The sequence below is a fragment of the Telopea speciosissima genome, chromosome 3 (assembly GCF_018873765.1).
Source record: "Telopea speciosissima isolate NSW1024214 ecotype Mountain lineage chromosome 3, Tspe_v1, whole genome shotgun sequence".
In the NCBI taxonomy this organism is placed as follows: domain Eukaryota; kingdom Viridiplantae; phylum Streptophyta; class Magnoliopsida; order Proteales; family Proteaceae; genus Telopea; species Telopea speciosissima.
Genome location: NC_057918.1, coordinates 22986390 through 23001071, shown reverse-complemented (window position 1 = coordinate 23001071; position 14682 = coordinate 22986390). Strand labels below are relative to the sequence as shown.

Below are 14682 nucleotides of genomic sequence, written 5' to 3'. Positions count from 1 at the left end.
CAACTATAACAACAACATTGGGAGAAAAAAGATAAGAAATATTATATCTTACTTGATTACTTGGAGCTCTGCTAACTAGAGGAGTGGCCTGCTGTGCAGTAGATTGACTATCTGAGGTAGTAAATAGAGAATGCTGATGATGCTGCTGCCCGGTTGGCCACTGCCCCCCATCAGTATTCTTGGCAAAGGAATCACCACTACTTGACATCATGTCTCCATGTGCAGCTGTTGGAGCACTGCCACGAACAGGAAACGTTGACATGTTACCCGATAGTGCAACTGCAGGAGCACCACCAACATGTGATGTTGAGATGCCTAAAGGAGCAGCTGTGGGACCAGCACTAGGTGGTAATGTGTCAACAGGTATAGTTGCCACTCCAATACTAACAGGCAATGTTGAAATATTGCCGATGGGTGGAGCTGCTGGAGATGACAATTGGGACAATACAAATTCCAGAGTGTTCACATTTGACTGAGCCTCAGATACCTTTTCTTGAGAAGCAAAATCAAAAGAAGCCCAATTGTTGCTATCAGTCGATGAACTCGTTGCTGGATGTGGAACTGACTGACTTGTAGGTGGTGGTGTTGGTTGTGCTTGTGGTGCAGCTGGAGCCATAGGAGGTTCAGGATCAGCATTGAAGTCAATCAAGCTTCCAGAATTTTCACTTTTGAGTTCCACCGAATTTCCATCAAGGGATCCCAAGCTACTGGAAGATGCAGTTCTCTGCAGTAATAATGTAGTCTGGTTAATAAAACTGGCCTGGCTTTTGTAATGGTTTGGGCTGGGCCTAATTGTTTGGTATTTTTGTAATGGGCTGAAATTGAGAGATCAAAACTTATGTGTAAAGGGAGGGAGCAAAAAAAATTTTAGTTTTTCAATTAAGTATTAGTTAGCTCTGGGTCCATGTCTAAAGTCCAAGTTTAGAAAAATATCTTAGCTGTCCAAGAGTCCTATTGCTAGACACACTAGGCCAATAAGAGTTCAATTTTGAGTTTGTTTATAATATTTATATTAAGAGAATGATTAGAGTCCTTACTAGATAAGTAATTGGAATCAGATTCTCTCTTCTTGTGAGACTCATCTGTTCTTCTCTCTTCCTCACTTTTTGCCTCTTCATTCTTGGGACAACACATCAGATTCTCTCTCTCCTCTCTTCTCCTCCATTGATCCTATCTTCCAGACAAGAATTATTAATTTGTCTCTCTACCTACCATCGACAACCCTTTCTCTCTCCTCTATTCCACCTCATCAACCTCAACTATTGATATTATTTTATGCATGATTTTTATCTTCGACACTAATTATAAAGATTTGTAATTATTCCCTTAAAATTTGATTGTTAGATCTGAGATCAGATCTGAACAAAGTCAGATCAGCATTTTGTCCTCCCATCACTTGCAGATTGATCTAATTTGATCTGCATCAAGTAAGAACCCTTTGAAGGACACGTAAGTTTCCACTCTGATAATGGAGACCAATAGACAAATTCTTGAATCTAGCATACAATAACTTAAGCCAACAAGATTCTTGATAAACAGGCAATCTCAAGTATTACCGAAAAATTGTAAAACTGAGGAAATATTGCTGTTGGATGAGTAACTTAATAGTTCAACTCAAAAAATTGTAGGGATGTAAGAGCAGGGAGACAGTTTACACCAAAATCAGTTCAGATCCCTGAATTTAATTAAATTCACATACCATCGAGGATCTCACCAAAAACTCTCCTTTTCTGATCTCATCCACAATCATATACCAACGCTAAAAGTATTGTTCTCCACAGAATCCTTCCTCTTTTACCAAAAGGGATAAGACTCCACCATCAGCATATAATTCTTAGGCCACAGATACTAATTGATCAAAATCCTACAAGGCTTTGCTGCTCGAAACTTTGAACCCAAAGGGTCAATGCCCCACAAACCCTTACTCAGATAAAGAGTATCCCCTTCAACCCTTCTTTTACCCTCTCGAAACCTTACTATGATGCTATCTTGGGCACCCTACTTCAGGAGCTTAAGCCGCCACCCAAAGCTAGCTTCAACAAGCTAAACGTAAACTAAAAGAAGAATGACCAAGACCAACTAAGAATACAACTAGATTATATGTTTTTCAAAGTAAAAAACATTGTCAATATCAATATAAACATCACTAAGCAGTTTTCGGCTACAAACTCAGATCCCACTGCTTTAAGCAAATCCTATCACAAGGCTGTTGGAAATAGACTGAGTGAGTTGCACTCCAAAAGGTTGTAATCCCAGAAGGGGGAATCTAGTCACAATATATCAGATAACACATAGAACTCAGAAGGAAAAAGGCTCTGGCACACTGCACACAGAGCTTGCAGACCCAGGGCAATTACAATCACATTATATCTCCGATAATTGAAGCAGAACACAAATTTTAAACTTTCAAGTTTCAATGAGACCCGAGAGAACTTATGACAATGCAAGGACTTTTGGATATGGACTCATTCTCAACAGGATAACCAGAAATGATGGAGGTCTCAAGATGTTCATGATTCCGAAGAACGCAGGCTTTTTGTGCAGCAAATTACTAACAGACGTTACAACTGCAGAAAGCATAGCAAAAGGCTTGACAGCCTGAACATAATGGAGTGATGCAAAGCCGTACTATCTCAGTATTTCTGAACATTATGTCTGCATTTCACCAAACCATCACTTGGTACTTCGACAAATTAAAATAAAGCTAATGAGGCACACCCAGTCTTCTTATATGTGTTACCCTAGGTTTTCTACTGGCCAAAGAAATGTTAGAAGCATTTTCTAAATGGCAGAAAGTAAAAATCACACTCAAAGAAGGAACTTCACCTGTGTAGTACGTGCTGAGACATCCACAACATTCTTACCATTCTCTTTCAGAGGTTCACCAACCCGAAGAGGCGGAACATCCTCCCCCAAGATATCTCTCACAGGACGAACCATAGGAGGACTGGAGACATCCAGGTCTTTTTGACGGTTTGGCGACTTCCCCTCCAGCCTGGACTCTCCATCAGAAGACCTGTGGTCTTCAGATCTCTTGCCATTTGGAAATCTATCATCCCGAAACCTATCATCGACCACTTCAAAGCGAGCGGGAGTTCTTCTGTAGTTACCATGCCTTTGACTTTGTTGATCATATCCAGGACTTCGCCTTTCATCATAACTATATCTGCAATTTCTGTCATCACTTCTATTACCAGAACCGTATCTTTCACCATATCGACGTTCATATGCATCCTCATAAGGTGGACTACGAGAACCACCACGATATGTATCGAACCTTTTGTTTTCATGAGGATCCTCCCTATCACCCTGTTGATATATAGAGCATCTTTAATGAGCTAAGGCAGCTTTAAAAGAGAAAAGGTCAAGTTGACATCTCAAACACTTTCCATCATGATTATATTAATTATAACCCAAAATACTAAATTTTGTGGATTATAGCAGCCTATGAAGCCCATTTTTTAGGTTACCCAGGACAAATGTGACCCTAGATAACAAATAAAATAATATTAAATTAAAAGGACATGATATTCATAAGACATGTTCGTGACAGTAGGAATCCATCACAATTTGCCATATCAGTAAAAATGGGTACATGTCATAGAGGACCTCACACCCATCTCATGGATCAAGTTTCAGACCAAACAGCCTCAAAAACAGCCTTAAAAGTGAGTTCATAGTTACCACAGAAAGAAATTATAAAAATACAATTAGATTCCATTATAGTGAAATAGCATCCTTGAAATTTTATGAAACTTTGAACTCACGTTTTAACCATTTAGAGTGCTTGTTTCAGGCCGATATTTGACCCGCGAGACAGATCCAGGGTAATCTACCACATGGACCACCCACGTTCATCCAAGTCTGCCAAGTGGCAAGAAAAATGACCTCATGACAAAATCAAACATCACAACAAAGAATTGTTTAAATTATTTTAAGAAAAAAGGAGAATGGCTTCTGCACTAAGTTCAACGTACCATTTTCACCCTAGGAGGCTTCTCAATACTCCTCTCATCAGTATATCTTCTATCCACATAAACATGCCTAATGAAGTCCCTGAGTCTCTCAACATTACTGGAAGCAAATCTTTGAATCAGAATTTCATCAATTGTTGATATCACTCAAGAATATAAAAGAGCTACAATAATAACCTGCTATCTGGTTGAAAATGACGCTGTGGGTCCCATTCTTTGAAGTAAATTTCCCTAGCACGCTGTGAAATCAAAACAACCAGTTTAAGAAAATGAGAAGTAGAGAAGAATGATTACAGTATTAGACATTCAAAAGAAGGGGAAGGTGGGAGCCAAATTGATCTGTCAATAGATATGCAACCGTACCTCATTTCCCCCTCCTTGAAGAGCACTGATTTCTTGTGAAGTAAATTTAGCCATCGATACTGATTTTACACGGTGTGTAAACTCCCGACTGGAATTGTTTTTAATGAAATCATAAAACTTAAGTCAGCAATATAATTTGCCCTAGGATATTAATGTTCGACTGTAGTTTCCCGTATTATCAAAATTCTAACCCTGGAAAGCAACAATGTTCTAATACATTCAATTTTATGCATTAGATGCCAATTAGATTAACAAAAATGTTGAAAAGAAAATAGATACAGAAACAAAAAGGCTATCCATAATCGCATACAGAAGATTATTAGCACTTACTGTATCCCACTGCAGGTTGTGCAGATAAATGTCCAGAAATTCGTGCACACATATTGAGGCCCCTGATTAGCAAAAAGGCTCAAAAATATAAAAATTGTTAGATTGAGTAACATATCATAAGGTGGCATTTTTCATGTCACAAAGAGCATCAGCTAAATAATCTTCAACTAGAATAATGAACCCAAGATTGTTTCAAATGACATGACAAACACAAATAACAGGGAATGATTAAAAGTGAGACTTCATTCAGGCAAACAGATGAAGCTGCTGAAACTGCTGAAGAGTGGAATTATGAAGTCATTGTTTCATTGTAATCTTCAATCTTTATAAGTAAAAAATCTGTTACAGAAAACTATGAACTAAACCTACTTTGTTTTACACAGCAAGTCCAATATATGTTTTTATTTCCCAAGTCACACCCCCCCCCAAACAAAAAAAAAAAAAAGAATCCCACCATATTTCAAAAAAATTCCATTCTTAGATCCAAAAACCTCTTTTCCTGTCCTTCAAATATTAGCATTAGAATTTTCTTAGATATGATTTCAAATGTCTGAAGTTTTAATTTTCACCGTGTAATGATGGAGGGGAAAGGTTCTACTTATTACAGATATCTTGCTAGAGATGTAAACGGAAAGTCGAAAATACGAATTTGATTCGTTTCCATATTTGTTTAGGGGTATCCGTATTTGGAAAATCACTATCCAGAAACTATCCGAATCCATCCGGGAAATAATCAGATACGGATACGGATATCTCATTATCCGATTTGTTTAATGGTAATATTATAAAATAAAATAAATATTAATTTTATAAATTATATTTTATAAGGTAATACCAATGGCATATGGGGAATGGTGACACTTAGATGGTTTTATGTTTTTTGATGAAAGATACATGGTGTTATGTTTACCCCAAAAATAAAGTCTGAGTGGCCACATTAATTTAAATTAAAATATAAAAACCGTAATGGAGTGGAGATAGTGGAGCACAGCTGCTTGGTACTAGGGGTTTTTTATTCATTCCTTTCATTTTTTTTATTTTTTTTTGTCTTGGGAACTTGGATTCTAGAGTGTTCAGTGGCTCTGGTTGGTCGACTCCTTTCCTCTTTGTTGTTCCTTCGTCTTCTTTTCTCCAGATCTGAGATGCAGCTAGATAAGATCGACAAATCAAAGGGGAAGAGGCAGGAAGAAGACTAGAAGAGCGACTAAAAGAGGAAACTCTCGCAGGCCGGGAATGCAAAGGGTTCTCATATCATTGCTGATCAAGACAAAGGAAATAACCGTTGGAATCTCTCTCTCTCTGTATCTTCTTACTTATTGTTTCTGTCCAATAATCATTTACAGGCAGCGAAGTACAGTTCAGGAAGAGCAAAAGAGCAATGTTATGTTGTTTCTATTTCTCAGTCTAAATTTATTTCATTATAGTTAGCAAGAGAATGAAATTTTGATTGATCTCTTTTGAGATAAGGAGATGTAAATTTCATCATGGGATACTCTCTCACTGCCGGAGATTGCCAGCGGCTATATCCTCTCTCTGCAACTACGCACATTTCGACTCAGATATCCAGATGTCCTGAATATCCGGTAAATAATCGAAAACAAATTCAAACAGAGGATTTACATTTCCTCCGGGTAACGAACCGAATTCGAATATTACTTTTGTTAAACGGATTGAATGCGGATAGTGTCCTATTCAATTCGAAATCAATCTGTTTACATCTCTATATCTTGCTTATTCCAATAAGCTCCAATGTTGCAGCTGTCCAACTTCCTTACACTCTTATTCAATAGATCATTAATTAAAATTCTAAATTATGTACAAACAAGAATAGAATTTATAATACATTGTTTATGTGCATCACTGCAATATAAGCTCTCCCAGTTATTATGCCACAAAAAGATGATAACTGTAAGACACCTAAATCAAAATTAAGTGGATAAAATAACAAAAAAAAATAGAACAGAAGAAACATATATTCAAAATGCATACCAGACTGTTACAATTCATACACCTCCTATTCGCAGGAAGTTTCAGGAGACCTCCAATGATCTTCTCATTTTTCTCGTCTTCCTTCATCCGACTTCCCATTTTTCAGAGACTCCCTAAACCCTACAAGCAATAAAAGCACCAAAAGAAAAGAGAAGTTTGAGGCTGAAAAAAAAGGGAACTTCCGATCAAATATACAGCTTTAAAAATCAAAATCATACCATCAAAAAAATATTTAACATAGATTCGACTAATTAAGAAAGAAATTCAACTCAAAGTTACAAATCCGCATCGAATTCTAAGATTTGAGAACGGATCCGACGATATAGCAGGCCGAGATAAGCTAAGGCAAGTCGAATCGATTGAAATCTCAAATAAACCCAGAGAGATGAGTAAAACGATGACAAAACCGTCTACAAACCTGATTCGCGGTTGGATCAAGGGATTCAACTTCTGAAACCTAGCTAACGCTGAATGAATCCTCGGATGGAGATGACGAGAGAAAACGAAGATCACCTAGATGCATAAGTTTCCAGGGATTTTGAGACTTTTTTAGGTTTGGAAACGACGATTTGTACAGCAAAATCTATATTTTCAATTTTCCTAATTGAGATTTGAGAGAGAGAGAGAGAGAGAGAGAAAAAGAGAGAAAGATTCTCTTCTTCGCTGCGGTCAAACCCAGGACACGTTGCCGGTTTTGCCGATGAACGACCGGTTTTTGCCGTTCCGGAGATTGTAAACTACAAAGCTTTACTTTGCATTTTCTTTTACAACGATACAATAATGGACCCTCCATGAGAGAAGTGTCTTCTGACACTAGATTGGAAGCGATTTAACTCATGTGTCCCACCTCTTATCCATTGATGCCAATCCGACGGAGGAATGCATCTCATCACCTGAATGGCTCTTATTGAAACACGACAAGTCAAATTAAAACTAAAGTACTAAACCGTACATCCCAGATATCATTATAGCGGTGCTGATTCTGTGTCGACTATGGGGTGTATATTTGGGTCACGAGATTCCGGGAATTGACAGTGGTAAAATTGGATCCGCTTGGAAATTCCCGTTAATTAGTGAAAACACTTGTGCTCCTGTCGGAATCTCGGTTTGGATTTGTGAACACTACAGTGAAATGACTACAGTACCCCTTATTGCCCATCGTCCACTTGTCCATCTGGTGGTATTTTATGCACCAAACAAAAAAGAGATGAGAAACTTGTCCATTGGTGGTATTCACGGTAGCTAAATCTGAAGTGGAAATGGTCGGTGAGGCTATGGCCATTCGATGTCTATTGGAGGGTATAGGCCAAGCCGTGGATCACTTAATCATCGAATCAGATAACAAAGGAGTAATCTCCTATCTAAACAAGCCCTGAAGGCAATTCTCCTTCATATCCAAGAGGTTGTTAAGGACATAAAGCATCTATCCTCTTATTTGCTTTTCTATAACTTTCTTTAGGTCCCATTTGTTTGTTGGATAAAAAGAAGTGAGAAACTTGTGAGGGTGGATCCCATATATTGTGGATTGGGTTGACAAGAAAAGGAAATGATGAAATACAAGATGGATTTAGCGATACGTATATACATTGTATACTATTATTTCTTGCAACACATATTTCGTAAAATCATATATTATTTTATTCCAAATCAACACATAGGATTTTGGTGTTCAGATCCAATGGTCCAAAAGAAATCCCTCAAAAAATTCTTATATGGGGAGGACAGACAAGAAAACCCCAACCCATATATATCTATGTATCCTATAAAAGTTCATACACCATATTTTTGTCAAATCTATGTATATATATATATATATATATATATAGAGGGCGCAAGCTGCGCCCAGACGCATGGGGGTGGGCGCAATAACCACCCTGCCCCCTGAATGGCAAGCCCATGTGTATGGGTGCAGCTTGTGCTGCGACACAGAGAACATCAGTATGAGAATACTTTGGTGGACATATCAAATTTTCCCTTGTAGATATTATCCTAACCATGTATCTCAGATGCCTTTTCATGCCTTTTGAAGACATCAGCAAGCATGAGTAGTAAACCATCATAAGCAGATGATCCTTTACCCATTTGTTTGTTGTTTGCAAACTTTCCAGAATGCTTTTGATAAAGGCTTCCTAATTTTTGACATGCTCTTAGTAACTTATTATTCACTTGTTTTTATCTCTGGGATGAGGTGTTTGACAACTTTCAAAGTGCTTTTTGATGAGCGCTTTCGTACTCCTGCCTAGTGTAGAACTTGAACCTTCTGGTTGATACAAATCTTGTGTGATCACTGAATAACTTTTATTGACTGTCCACTAGAAGCACCTAATTTTGTACGATCCAGATGTTATAAATTTTGTAGTTGTGGTCCATACAAAAAATGCCTTCATTCCATACCTGGTTTGAATTTATAGGAAGACAAGTATGTATCTATACATCCATTCCATTCACTGTTCTAGGTTGCACGGAAAATGACCAAGATCAGCTCTGGTCTTACTTGATCAAAAGAGAAAGAGTTCATGTATATGTTTTCCGGTCCCCGTTACTTCCTCTTCTACAATTTGGGTGTGGGACAATTGATTAAAGAAAGAACAAAAAGAATTGGACTTTGTGCTCAATGGAAAATTTATATTAGTTTAAATGGGGACGGAAAATTAATGGGTTTTATAAGGTCTTACTTCACAAGAATCATACAATGGCTTAACATCCACTATTAATGCACTGCTTATTTGATCTTACCAACTGGCCGGATGAGTTTAATGACATTCCATTCAAGCTGGTAAGGAAAATAACAGAACTGAGTCCAAAGAGTGTCCAGGCACGTAACAAAGTAGATGATAATAATGTACATAAGAGGGAAACAATATCAATTCAAAGAAATTAATATCCCTACATATTAGTGCTGCCTAGTAGAGTCATTTATTTTTCTTTGAAATAAAACAAAGATTTTCCATCTTAACTAATTTCAAATGTTCCTTATGTTGCCAATTTCGAATATTATGAGAGAGTTTTATTTCTCTAGTCGATAATGCTGTTGCTCCTGTTGCCGATCCAACGGAACCTCCAATTCCTACACAATATTTATAAATTAATAAGACCAACATAACTTAGTAAATGAAATACTTGAGAAAAAAAAGTGGAAGCCTATCCTATCTCCATCAGCTAATGATCAGCATAATACACATTACAAATGTACAATAGTATGAGATACAGACACATTACAATAGTAAGAGAAACGGAAGTCAGGTGCAAAAGCGCACATTTTTTTCAAGATAAAGGAAAGACACTTCAAAGTAAATATTATACCAATGATTCAGACTAAATGCAAATACCATTGATTCAATCTTTTGAGGCCTTCCTCAAACTCTTGAACCAAGTGTTGCACGCTAGTGGACATGTTTAATAAGACCGTTAAAGAATAACCACAACAGTTTTCTCATATTTTACAAGTGTAAGTAGCTTCTTATCCAAATGGGTTGTTGGCTCTTTGAGCTCACTCACAAGCTAACAAATGGTGCATTAACAAACTCTGTAGGAGAGCCCATCCATGAAGAGTTAAACAAGTTCTGTGCTGCATGTAACTGTCCAGGTGTGTGTGTGTGTGTGTATATACCTCATCAAGTGGTTGAATTGGACACAAAAGGAGTTTGATCATGAACCACTCTCTAAGAAGAAATGGAACTGATTTGAGCAATTCATTCCATCTTTCTAGATACTTAAGGACCCTCTAGTTGTTTTTTCTATACTCCCTTATTACAAGGAGAAATTATTACAATTGATGATTTTTTTATTGTGTTTGAATAATAATAATTAATTACCAAGAAAGAACGAACAAAGGGGCCCCGACGAGGAAGAATATACAAGGCAAATAGCCAAAGAAAACAAAATATAAACAACCCAAAGAAAGGCAAAAGACAAAGCCAATCCAACACTAGGAGTGAAGGAGGGACCAAGAATCTACAATAAGCCAGTTTATAGGGGAATCTACACTTCATCTGATGGGGATTCCTAGCTCCCACAATTGAAAAATATATTCATCTTAAGTACTCAATGAACTGAACATGATGCAAAACACACATTTGTTAACACTCCATTTCAACACTAGAAATAAAATAGAACTATGATCTTTCTATAAAAAAATGTTTAAAGAATATATAAACACATAAATAATTGGATAAAAATACATTTCACAATGTCTAGAGAAGCATATCCTTTCATCACTATCTACTACATAGTAGTACATGCACAGATTCATGTGATGAAGGGCAAGGCAGCCATCGCAGTATACAAAATACAAAATAATCCTATGAAAGTAATTTTCGTTGTGTACTTACTATCCAATCTGGTAAATCACTGATCCGATTGTGGCTTTCTTCCATAACTTGTATATGTTTCTGCAAATGGGGGTAGGGACACAACATTTGGCAAAACAAATTTAATCACTCTAGGTAATCTACATCTTTTTATCATTGTAGGCTTAAGATCGCTTTAGTAATATTTCAGTTGTACAGAAAGGTTAGCAGTATTCTTCTACCTTCTAGTATCGAAAAAATTTCTATCAAAACAAAAATACTTTCCTTTTCTATATAATTAAACCAGAAAGCATGTTATACAGACAATCAAACACAAGCAATTAGTTAATATTTTGGTATTAGAATCCAGGGAACACGGTTTTGAGTGTGTTAATGGCATCTACAGTATTTGATACACCCAACAATCTCCCGACTCCTCTTATGCACAGCGTATAGTACCCAATTAACTAACAACAATTATTAAACACTCAAAACATTACACACCATTAATTAAGAGGAGCTAGACATATAGACTTTAATGAGGAACTAGCTATTCAAGGAGTTTAAATCATGGCTTCTGATGGTTTTAGAAATGGAACTGCAAAGGGGACATTGAAGGTCAGAGGCCTCTCTCCCTGAATTCCAATGTCAAATCTTCTTTTTTCAAGTCCAAGTCCCCTTCTTTGCATTGATGATGGACTTTCTGATGAACTTGGGTGGGTCACTGGATTGTAGAGTGGTGTTCCAAGAAGTAGTGATGGGTTACTTGTTAAATCAGTATTTAATTATTAGATTAATATCTACTTCAAATCCACGTGTGTATAATAAATTATCCCAATCCAACGACTATAAACCAAGCTATGTCAACTACACATCCAAGAAACTTTCTTTCTCCCTAGACCAGATGACTTGGATAATGGGGTTGGGGACAATTTTCAGAAAGATCTGGCTTTCAGTCCATATGGGGTTGTGCCTCTTTCCTCCTACTTTCATCTTTCATCGTTCTTTTATTTTCAATCTTTCATTTATCATTTTCCTTTTTTCCAGTTCTCATCTCATTCCCCATCCCTCTTTTCCCACTTCTTCATTCCCCTATTCTTTGTTAGACCTCAGTTTTACCTACTTTGTTTTGTTTTGATCCATGTAGCCGAGCCCATTAAATTGGGATAAGGCTGAGTTTGTTGTTGTCTATGTGTATGCGTGTGTGCGCACATCTGCATGCATGGAGATGGGGGGGGGGGGGGGTGAGTAATTCTGGTGATGGTCGTTGGAGGCCATTTGCTGAAAAGAGATGCATAAATATAAAGCATGTACAAGTTCATGTTTTTGCATCTTGTGTTAAAGAGAGGAGGAGAATTGGTCCATTTCTGATAGATATTATTTTGGAATATTGGCTTTGTGGCTCTGATGCCATAGAATGAACCCATGCAATCCCCAGACTGCCGACATTGATCATGCTCAACCACTACCAAGTTTGAAGTACATGATGGTCCGATAACCATTTGCTGGTATATTTCAAGACCTGGGGCTGTTTCCGGCTATTTCAATATGCTTGGAGAGAGGAAAGTATAACTGCTCGATGCAATATTCTCAAAAAGTGTGGTCCAAAACAACTCAATGTGCAACTAGGCTAGCAGTGAAAGGAAACATGTTGCTCCATTTTGAAGAGCACCCTATCTAGTTCTACATAAAAACATGGAGATGAAACATAGTTAAACCAGAGCTCCTAATCCATGACAATTAAATTAAAATAATGGGGGTACTACAAGAAATTTCTGTGACATACTCAGAACTAAACCCATGAGGCATTAACTCAAATTCTTTACATATTTAAAGAGAAAGCGCACGGTAAAGGAACTGTACAAACTACATAGGCACAAGTAATTCATTAGTGCCACCCTTTTCGAGAGATCTTCTAAGTTCATTACTGACATTCAGAAATATTTTTATTTGTAAGAAATCAAAAGAGACTTAGAAATTGAAGTAACAGCTTGATTATAACGAAACACAAGATGATTTCATAGCCTAGAAATATTAAGAATCCCAAAGAAAACAAGATGGTGACGAAAAAACAGGGCAGAAGCAAAACCAAAAGATGTTTTGGTGAGTGCAAATCAAAAGAGCTTTTTCTTCATCTTAGTTGGTAATACAATGCAGCTGCAATGGCACAATCCAGATTTATATCAAATTTCAAAAGTCATCATGCGAGGCATAATCAACAATCCAATATCCCTAGGATCATGCATAGGTTACAATTGTAAAGTGTTTAAGGATTACAGAAAATGATACTAGCAAACTGAGGCGATATGTAATAATGGCCACATCATCATATTTATCAGCACTTGTGGAGTATGTTGCTACAACAAAAATAAATCCGCTCATTGCATTGCAAGGGCAAAAAAAAGAAAAAAAACAAAGGACACAAGGCTAAAGAGAAACAAAATAAGGAGAAAGAGTTAGAATTCTTCTTTCAACACACATTATCTACCATCCTCTAATTAACCTTTTTAAGTATTTGACTTAATTTTCTCTCACACGTTAGATGATCATTTTTAAGAAAGTACCTAGCTTCCTAATGCAATACACTACTCTAATTTGTTTCTTTTATATTCTCTCTCTCATGGTATACGGCCGATCCGAATCAGTATCGGCACAGGCCGGTCCCGATACCTGGCTGAATCCTTATTGGTGGAAATGTATGGACCAAGGGTAAATTTTTTTAAAAAAAAATGACTTTTAAGGAAAATCAAAGGCAAACCGTCCAATGCGGCCTGATCCATATCGGTTTCTTGGGTGACCAATCCCCAATCCGATACCTTGCACTTAAACCATGCTCTTTCTCTCTCTCTCTCTCTCACACACACACATATCAAATCTTCTTAAAATCGATTTCACTTATCCATATCAAGAAGATAAGCACATTCTCTCTTGCCAGCTCACTTGCCTCTTTTATAGGAAGCAATATCACCTCAAAAATTAAGAAAATAGGACATACACACTCTCTCCCTCTCTCTCTCTCATACACACATGCCTCTATGGCTCTATCATCCCCATATTTTCTCCAGTCTAGGAACAACTTATAATATCCAATTCCTTTTCAAGATACTCTAATAATAACAATTTTTACAATTCCCAGAAAAAAAAAATTATCAAAGATTTTTTACTTGATATTTTAGATTTATTTTATCCATCTCTCCCCTATCCCTCACTCCCCTTCTCCCCCCCACCCAATACTTCTCTTTCCCATTTATAAACAATAACCACAAAATAACCACGGGACACTAAAATATTACTAAACAGAAAAGAATCAAACTTGTGTGATTTGTACAGGTTTAGTGTATATAAGTATGACATTAATGGAAGCATGCATGTGTGAGAAATTGAGAATGCATTCTATTTTCCTATGCTTCTCCATTTCCTTATTATGATCAAGGATTGGGGGGGGGGGGGGTGGAGAGAGAGAGAGAGATTACCTTCATCATTGGCAACTATAATATGGTTGACATTATATCATCCCTGAGCTTTGACAATGCCTGAGGGCCCAGAGTTCACATTGAGTACCCATTAAACTTTAATTTATTATTGCTTGCATATGAAGACATTGATGGTATTGGGTATACATTGTGAAGAGTTTGGTTTGAGCCATGTTGGAGCACTATATCTACTGAAATGCTTCTGAATTTGGCAAGAATAAGTTCCCAAGAAGCCATGTTTGTAATAACCATCTTTATGATTTT

At 37.0% G+C, this 14682-nt stretch overlaps 1 protein-coding gene across 5 annotated transcripts in view; it reads right to left on the bottom strand.

The window, feature by feature from the left end:
- The window catches only part of LOC122653815 (probable ADP-ribosylation factor GTPase-activating protein AGD14), a 31211-nt gene extending 18441 nt beyond the window's left edge, over positions 1 to 12770 (bottom strand). For 3 of the 5 annotated variants that reach the window (XM_043847762.1, XM_043847765.1, XM_043847766.1), the window contains exons 1-8: positions 7075 to 7283; positions 6657 to 6776; positions 4668 to 4729; positions 4338 to 4425; positions 4152 to 4213; positions 3978 to 4074; positions 2827 to 3309; positions 53 to 724 (exon numbers count right to left, since the gene is read on the bottom strand). In XM_043847762.1, coding sequence (XP_043703697.1) covers positions 53 to 724; positions 2827 to 3309; positions 3978 to 4074; positions 4152 to 4213; positions 4338 to 4425; positions 4668 to 4729; positions 6657 to 6755 — 1563 coding nt within the window. In that variant the 5' untranslated portion in view covers positions 6756 to 6776; positions 7075 to 7283. Of the gene's footprint in view, positions 1 to 52; positions 725 to 2826; positions 3310 to 3977; positions 4075 to 4151; positions 4214 to 4337; positions 4426 to 4667; positions 4730 to 6656; positions 6780 to 6904; positions 6999 to 7074; positions 7284 to 12758 lie in introns of those variants that run through there. The other 2 variants (XM_043847764.1, XM_043847763.1) reach the window with 2 other exon arrangements.
- Between the last annotated feature and the right edge of the window lie 1912 nt (positions 12771 to 14682).